At 46.9% G+C, this 8560-nt stretch overlaps 1 protein-coding gene across 1 annotated transcript; it reads left to right on the plus strand.

Annotated features, from left to right (window-relative positions):
- The first annotated feature begins 420 nt into the window (after window positions 1–420).
- Window positions 421–8270, plus strand: AHSA1 (activator of HSP90 ATPase activity 1). Its single transcript, XM_040477847.1, has 9 exons — window positions 421–648; window positions 1997–2187; window positions 3926–4008; window positions 4405–4522; window positions 5617–5705; window positions 6511–6639; window positions 7126–7227; window positions 7709–7760; window positions 7878–8270. The coding sequence occupies exons 1-9, from the start codon at window positions 569–571 to the stop codon at window positions 8048–8050; spliced, it is 1017 nt and encodes a 338-aa protein (XP_040333781.1). The 5' UTR covers window positions 421–568; the 3' UTR covers window positions 8051–8270.
- Window positions 8271–8560: the final 290 nt, after the last annotated feature.

Genomic DNA, 8560 nt, shown 5'->3' on the forward strand with positions numbered 1-8560 from the left:
AAGAAAGAGGCCGCAGAGCATGCTGGAAGTTGTAGTTTTCCCGCCTTTGCCTTTAAGCGCTGTCCGGAGGTGCCACAGGGCTTCTTGACTACAACTACCAGAACTTCTGGGGTTCCGTGCCTTAAGTAGTTTCCTTTACTTTTAGCGCGACCTTCCGCGGTTATCCAGCGGGTTACTAAACAAGACTACAATTCCCATGAGGCTCGGCAGGGCCAATGCAGAGACTAGGGAAACAATGAGACGTGTTCTTTGTGGCCTTAACGGTGATAAATGGTCGTGTGAGCGGTTGCTTTTCCGGCCCATTTAGGGATAGCCCAACGGAGCTTGAAGGAACTCTAGAACACACATAAACTAAAGTCCGAGGAGGTGGAACGGAAGTACCCGGTGGAAGCGAGGAGGAGCCGGAAGTTAAGGCGGGGAGGGGCGGGGGGTGGAGGGAAAAGCAAGCCAGGAGGTTCTGCGGCCGCTTCTAGTAGTTTCCAGGCGCTGCCGGGCGGCTGGAACCAGGCAGTCCTGAGGCTGTGGCTGTGGCTGCTCGGAAGCTGGTGGCGGCGCGACAGGAAAGCTGATGGCCAAGTGGGGTGAGGGCGACCCACGCTGGATCGTGGAGGAGCGGGCGGACGCCACCAACGTCAACAACTGGCACTGGTGAGGGCCAGCGGGCCAGGCCGCGGGAACGCTACGGCCCGGCCAGGGGTGCGGGTCCCTGGAACCTCGGGCGGAACAAAACTAGAGCCGATACAGCACTGCCCGGAGATGGGAGTGGGTTCTTCCTGTGGCAGGGGTCCGTAGTCCCAGGTCTCTCCACACACCACCACCTGCCTCTGTTTCAGTGTTTAGAGGGCAAGAGGGCGACGTGGAGGGCTGCGCCCAGAGGAGGGGTTTCAGAGATACGAGAACATAACCCCCGTGGCCGATGCATCCAGCCTGAGCAAGGACATGCTTCCCACACGTGGCCGGAGGAGTCCGTGAGACCCAAATCGGCGTGGATTGTGTTGGGAGATCGCTGTGTTAGGCTCGGGGCTAGTGGGCTGGAATTCTTATTTTGCGGCTTACGGGTGAGATTCAGAGTCAGTCGTAGAGAACCACTGCCTCAGTCCAGAGGACAAAGGTTTGGAACGTGTTCGGTGGGTGCTCGAGCACAGTGATGCTGAAGATGCCATGGCCTCTCACCCGGAACTATTCATTTGGTTGTGTTGTAACTCCCAGGACTACCCCGGTTGCCGGGCAATCACGGTTTTATAACTTAACCACTTTTAAAAGCTTACTCTCATTTATGAAATGTCCTAAAAGTACTATTTCTTTATCTTTTAACTCCACTGAACTTTGTTCCCGTTGCTTTCATTTTTACTTTGTTGCAGCCCTTTTTGCTGCTGGGTTCTCTGCTAGTTAGTATGTTGGGAGGCAGATAGTGATTTTTCTTCTCTATATTTCAACCTATCTCCTCTCCTTTTAACATACACAGTGCTTTGATCTAATTTGGTTTGAAGCCCTGGATTTAACATTGTTTTCCTAGACGTTTAGAGGACACAGAATGTGTAGGGAATTTATAGCACAGCCTGAATTTGACAGGTCAGAACACTGTGCTAATGAGGTCAAGATTATTGCTTTCTTACTTACTGGACTTGTTAGCTAAATACTGCATTCTAGGGCCCACTCTTAGGCTCCTGACCTCAGCAAGATGGTCACAGTTTTCCATTTGGTCAAACGGGGGCGCCATGTTCAAGTGTCAAATACTGTAGCACCATTATGCTGAGAAAGGAAAGTATAATTTTCCATTTGATTTGTAACCATTCCACACAGCAGTTATCTTTCTTGACAGTATGGGACTCCTTATCGTCCTAAAAGAGGATAAGATGTTTGTGGATGTACGGGAGTGGGACTGGTCTTTTCAGAGTATTTGTCAGGTCTCTTTTAGCCTTGGATTCTCTCGCACAGAGCAAGCAGTGTGTCTTCCATTTGGCTGCTAGTCCATAGTTTTATTTCTGTTTTGCAGGACAGAGAGGGATGCTTCAAACTGGTCCACGGATAAGCTGAAAACGCTGTTCCTGGCAGTGCGGGTGCAAAATGAGGAAGGCAAGTGTGAGGTGACAGAAGTGAATAAGCTTGATGGAGAGGCATCCATTAACAATCGCAAAGGCAAACTTATCTTCTTTTATGAATGGAGCATCAAACTAAACTGGACAGGTGAGTCTGTGCTGGGCCATTAGAACAAAGGCTAACTGCATTTTGGTTGACCTATTAAGGAGCCGGGAGAACAGTTTTGGGAAGGTTAGGAACTCTTCAGGGGACACAGGGCTCTTTACTTTTATAGAAATCAGTATTGGGTGCCAAAATTTCCCTGCTGATGTGGGACACTAAATGCATTTCCTCTCTGTGGGCCTCATAAGCCACCACCAGTGAAGCAGCTGGGCCACTGAATCTTTGGGCCACATGTTAGGACATTTTATGTCAGGTAACGTTTCCTCAGACTAGCTAACTTTTGTCTCTTGGATGATTGACTTAAAGGTGGGAAGGGGAGGGTTTTTTTGGTCTTGATTTTTTATTTTTTTATTTTTTTTTTTTTTACTTTCTCCAGTGTGAATCTACCAGTTTAGACTACCCTGCTAACGAAGTTTCTGTGTGACTATAATTTGGGGTGGTTTTATCCTCCAGTTTTTGTGTCCCTTCTGTGGTGGTATTGGCAAAGAATTGGAGCCATGTATGTGCCCTAGCTGGATGGTCCTGACAATTTTAAAAGGCACTAAAGCTAAAGGAATACATGTGTGGGGCAAAGCATACATTAGATTTGTGCCTCGATGAGCATTTTTCAAGTAAATGGTAATAAATAGGAGAAGAGTAGATCTATCTGTTCGTGACTTTTTTTTAAAAAAACTATAGTAGTCTGAAAGGAACCTTGGGTATCATCTTGCCCAGTCCTTTTTTTATAGATTGAGAAACTGAGGTCAGGAGAAGTGAAGATCAATAATCATCTTGTTGGTTCATTTTGAAATACAGTCAGTTCTGCTGTAACGTCACCCGTGTGTTCCTAAAAATCCCCATACTGTGCAGAATTGCTCAACCAAAACCACAGGGCTTATGGGGAGGATAGGGTTAGGGACACGACACAACACCCAAAAACCTTCACTGGTGACACATTTTTAAAATTTAGGAACATAAAAATTGATAGCACAGTCCACACATGTTATATGGGAAGAAGTACGTAAATAATACAGTAAACATGGTGCTTTACCTTGAAAAAGACCTGAAGTTCACTTGTGAAAGTGGGCATCAGAAGGGTTGCAGCATGTGGGTTATTGTCGATTGGTGGAAGGAGGGTCAGCTGAAATCAGAAGTTGTAACACCAGTGTGGGTGGTGTGGCTCATAGCACATGGGGAACTGAGGCTGCTGGCAGATAAATGTTTGAGATGTGTGTGTTTTGTGTATTCCTGTGCAGCTCATTTCAGCTGGGTGTGGTTTTGTGTGGGTGTGTGTTCACCTAGTGTTTCTCGTGAAAGAAATCCTGTGTTAGCAAATGTGAAATTCATGCTGTGATCAGATTGACCCCTAAGATGTCAGTCACGTCGGAATAAATTTGTATTTTCAAAACAAGCATTCTAGCAGAACTGACTGCATTGATTGTTGACCTAAGTTCTCCTTGGCAGAATTCCTGCCAGTGCCACATCCACACAGCTCTTAGTCCCATACAGTAATATGAGGCAGTTGGCCTCAACAGATCTAATGAGGAAAGACATTTCTTCTAGGGGAGAAGCGGGGAGGGTTGGTTGCGTCTGGCTTTATCTCAGAATAAAGAGGGTCAGTTCAGTAGTTCAAAAGAAGTGCAAGCAAAAAAAAAAAAAAGTGCAAGCAGAAGAGTAGCTAGGACTCTAGAGCAGCCTTTTCCTGCAAAGGGGGAGACTAATGATGTTGCATTGCTTTTGACAGGTACCTCTAAGTCTGGAGTACAGTACAAGGGACATGTGGAGATCCCCAATTTGTCTGATGAAAACAGTGTGGATGAAGTAGAGGTTTGTGCTTCCTAATTCCTCATCTGAGTCTTCCACATTCTCTGTTCTCAGATGAGAAAAATGACTTCCCGTTCAAGATTAAAGCCCAGGCCTGGCCCAAGCATTCAGAACCTCAGTTTGTAGATGATTTCCTAGGTCTGTGGTGCCATTGAGGGCTTCTAGCACAGCTTGTGCTTGTTTAATTACTCCGCTTTAGCTAGTAACTTGGGTTCTAATGTTAGCCACCTTGGCTTTGGCAGAATGCAAGAAGGAACACTCATGGGGATTGGAAAAATACCCCAACCCTCACACGTTTCCTTTGGAAATGTCAGCAGCTATCTGATTGCTCAGCACCCACATTCCATGTCATGGGTGCCCCTCAAGTTATTTACCACCTACTTCTGATCTTTCACTCAGATTAGTGTGAGCCTTGCCAAAGATGAGCCTGACACAAATCTCGTGGCCTTAATGAAGGAAGAAGGGGTGAAACTCCTAAGAGAAGCAATGGGAATTTACATCAGCACCCTCAAAACAGGTATCCCTTGAGTAGTTAACGTATGCCTTGAGGAGGTAGTTCCCTCCCACCCCCGACCATCAGACTCTGATTAAGGGTCCTGACAGTCCTTTCTTTGCCAGATGGGTAAAAGATTTGTGGGGGAGGGGGCTTATTTCACCTCAAAATCAATCTATAAACTCTGAATAAGGGAAAGATATAGAGATGGAATATCTGATATGTTGACTGATGAGCACTTGAAATGCAGATAGTCCCAAGTCGAGCTGTGCCATGAGTAGAAAACACGGTGGGTTTTGAAAACGTGGTACCAGAAAAGGAATGTGAAATTACTAATAGCTTTTTATATTGATACGATAGTTTGGATGTATTGGGTTAAACGTGTTACTAAAACTAATTTCACTTCTCTGTTTTAACACTTTACTGTGGCTACTAGAAAACTTAAGATTATATTTGAGGCTGTCATTACATTTCTGTTGAACGGTGCGATCTAAAGACTTGGCATCCCTGGACTGCTTGAGCACAGTCCTGGACTATCTTTGACATGCATTCTCCAGGGACACTTAGGGGGTCATTAGGATAGTGGTCAGCTCAGCTCTCCCCTAGAATTCCAGTTCTGCCAGTGTGTTCTGATCTTGGTGTTGGGAGTACATAAAATGACTGTCAAAGGGCACCAACATACGAGGTGATACCTCTTCTGGTGAGAACGAGTGCTCTGGTGCACTAGGCGTGGCTATTCTACTGAGGTAAGGCAGAGTGGAGAAGAGGGACTAAGTATGCATCTGTGGGTATCTTGCCCTGCTCTTGAATTCCTTGAAAGTGCCACTACATTCGTTGGCTACCATCCATAGGAGACCTCATGTACATTTAACAAGTTGTATTGCTTCTAATGGAGCGAGATTTAGAATCATCCTAGTTAACATTCTGTGTTCTGTAGCATACACTCAGATACCTGTCTGGCATAGTGCAAAGGTAAAGACCTAAAGTAAGTAGACTCTTTCTTTCTTTGTCATTACTTCATTTGGGGGTAAGACGTCCATGTTTGTCAAACTCTAAAGAAGCCCCAAATCTCAGCTACTAGGAAATAACTTCCAGGAGTGGGGATTTTATTTTTTCAGAGTTCACGCAGGGCATGATCTTGCCTACAATGAACGGAGAGTCAGTAGACCCAGCCGGGCAGCCAGCACTGAAAACGGAGGAGCGCAAGGTAAATAAGTGGTATTTCCATGTGCTCTTTCTCTGACCCTAACCTCCAAGCCACGGCAGCCTGTGATCTGCCCATGGTGCTTTTTACAGGGTCCACAATGTGTAGTTGTTTGTCCCTCTTTAACTGGGTTTTTAATCGTTTATAACAAACCCCTAGAGCAAATGGAAGCCAGCAGGGGCTTCAGAGTTTCTCTTGATTGCATTTAACACCGGTTAGGTTGTGAACACAGGATGGTCTTCAGCTATCTATGTTTTCAGTATTCTTTCTAAGTGGGGTGTTGATATTTCGTACTTTGACACTAGAGGGGTCACGAAGGTACCGGGCTTAGATCACAACATTCACCTATTAGGAAATTGATCAATTTCACCACATTTGCAGGGTGAGCAGCTAGTTTTTGTGGAGCTAGAACTTGTACAGTTCAGGCTCAGCACTTGGTTCGCAGCACAGTTCTGCAAGCACAGTTAAGGAGATTCCCGAGGGGAGGTGGCTGCTTCCAGCTCTTTGAGCACAGAATTTTTCCTGGAGAATTACACTGAGTGCTTCAGAAATGCCCAGTGGTTTGCCAGGTCCTTTGGTCAGTGGGGTTTCCAGTGAGGATCTGTCCTCCACTGGGAGTGTTGTTTTCGGTGGGAACTGAGAACATTCTGGGAAGGTTCCCCTAATGACTGAAACGTCCATCCAGCCTCCTGGAACAATTAGCACTGGAGGCGAAGAAGTTTGTGAGAATGAGTGACAGGCCTGTCCTGGAAGCCACGTTAATGGAGGCTTCCCACCCTCTAAACCTTTCTCGCTGCCGCTTCCACAGGCTAAGTCTGCTCCTTCAAAAACCCAGGCCAGACCTGTTGGTGTCAAAATCCCCACTTGTAAGATCACCCTTAGAGAAACCTTCCTGACATCACCAGAGGAGCTGTATAGAGTCTTTACCACCCAAGAGGTAAGTATAATCTTGTCTGTCAGGCCTCCGGGCATTTGCTACTCAGGTGACTTGGGATGTTGTAGGCACATCCCCTCTGCATGCAGAGCAGGTACTAAAAAGTGGTGCCTTGAGGATTTCCTCGTACAAGTAGCGACAAAGAAAAAACCCTTCTGTGTTCACTCTACTCCTCAAAGTGGACTTGCTCTCTGTCCTCCCGTATAGTGTTTTGGGGTGGTTTAAGTGGGCACCACTGGAAGCATTCTTGTTGGAAAAGTGAATGGATCTGAAGTATTGGCATCATGGATTTACAAAGAGTTACTCAAGTCAAAGCCCTGAGCAGTGGCTGTCCCTTTGTAGTGGGACATAACAGAAGCCAGTCATTGGACAGAGTGGTGCCTTTGGAAATGAGAGCTAAGGTGTGCAAGTATCACCTGGCGTTTGTCCATAGGTCCCACTGAGAGGGACAATCTTCCCTACCTCTTTTTTTTCCCCCCCCCCCCACAGCTCGTTCAGGCCTTTACCCATGCTCCTGCAATGTTAGAAGCAGACAAAGGTGGGAAGTTTCACCTGGTAGATGGCAACGTCTCTGGGGAATTCACTGATATGGTGAGTGCCTGCTAGCCCCAGACCCAGGATATAGTCTCAGGTCAGAAGAAAAACATTCCTTTTTTCAGCTCTGTAGGTAAAATTCAATCTCTCTGGTTAGTAAAACCTCATTTTTGTAGTTTCAAAAGAATGTTGCAGTTGAATTCTCTTGCTTTCCTAGAATTTTTCTCCTCAGAGTTAAATTAGTTCTCCCTGAAGAAATCAAACATGGAAGAGAGGTCACGTATATTGGCGGCTGGTAACTTTCCATTTGTAGCGCTGAACTGTCACCTGGGCACAGTTGACCAGACTGGACTTGGGAGTGAGAGGAAAGGCTGTAGCCTGTGTTGGTGCAGATGCTACCAACTCCACGGTCCACTCTGTGCCCCTGAGGTGTAGAATTGCACAGACCGTAGGCCGAATGACAGACAGACAGCTGGTCCCAGCCAGGATCTGGCGCATTGGAGTCTACGGTACACACTGATCTCTCTGGTTATTTTAGGTCCCTGAGAAACTTATTGTGATGAAGTGGAGGTTTAAATCTTGGCCAGAAGGTCAGTATGAATAGTTGCTTAGTGCCATTACCCCCAGAACTCTTTCTTTCCCCCTTAGTCTCCAACCCTGACGGAAACCCTGGATCTTAAACCCCCCTCCCCTCTGCCTCTCCCCAGGGCATTTTGCCACCATCACCTTGACCTTCATAGACAAGAATGGAGAGACTGAGCTGTGCATGGAAGGCAGAGGCATCCCTGCCCCCGAGGAAGAGAGGACGCGGCAGGGTTGGCAGCGGTACTACTTTGAGGGCATCAAACAGACCTTTGGCTACGGCGCACGCTTATTTTAGGGCTGGCAGCAAGGGGCTGCCCAGTGCTTCAGTCCAGCCCTCTCCTGACTGGGGCTTGGGACTCACAGGATTGCACCATCCCAACCACTAACTTGGGGCTGGGGCCCCTTCCCTCCACGTATATCTTGGGTTTGTGCATGTTTTCTGCTGGGTGGGATCAGAGGGTGATTTCTCTTTTATGTGTACATACGCTAAATAAACGTAATTTAAAAAACGTGCATATCTGGAAACCTGTGTTGCTTGGGTGGCTGGTATTAATGAGTTCCCTTGAAGACACTGAATTAAAGGGAAAACCATTCTGGGTAAGGGCAGGTAATTAGGAGGTAGGAAAGAAACCACCTCACCGCATTCCTGAGCTAGTCTCCTTTCTGCAGACTGGCACAGAGCTGCTCCCCTCACTGCGAGAAGACAAGGCAGGGTTCTCGGGAGTAAACGGTGCCAAGAAACTGCACCCTAGGCTTGCCTCTCTGTGTGGCCTCTTTGCAAGAAGAGACGAGCACCAGGTGCTGG

The sequence above is a fragment of the Herpailurus yagouaroundi genome, unplaced genomic scaffold (genome assembly GCF_014898765.1).
Source record: "Herpailurus yagouaroundi ecotype Mexico unplaced genomic scaffold, PumYag 141, whole genome shotgun sequence".
Classification (NCBI taxonomy): Eukaryota; Metazoa; Chordata; class Mammalia; order Carnivora; family Felidae; genus Herpailurus; species Herpailurus yagouaroundi.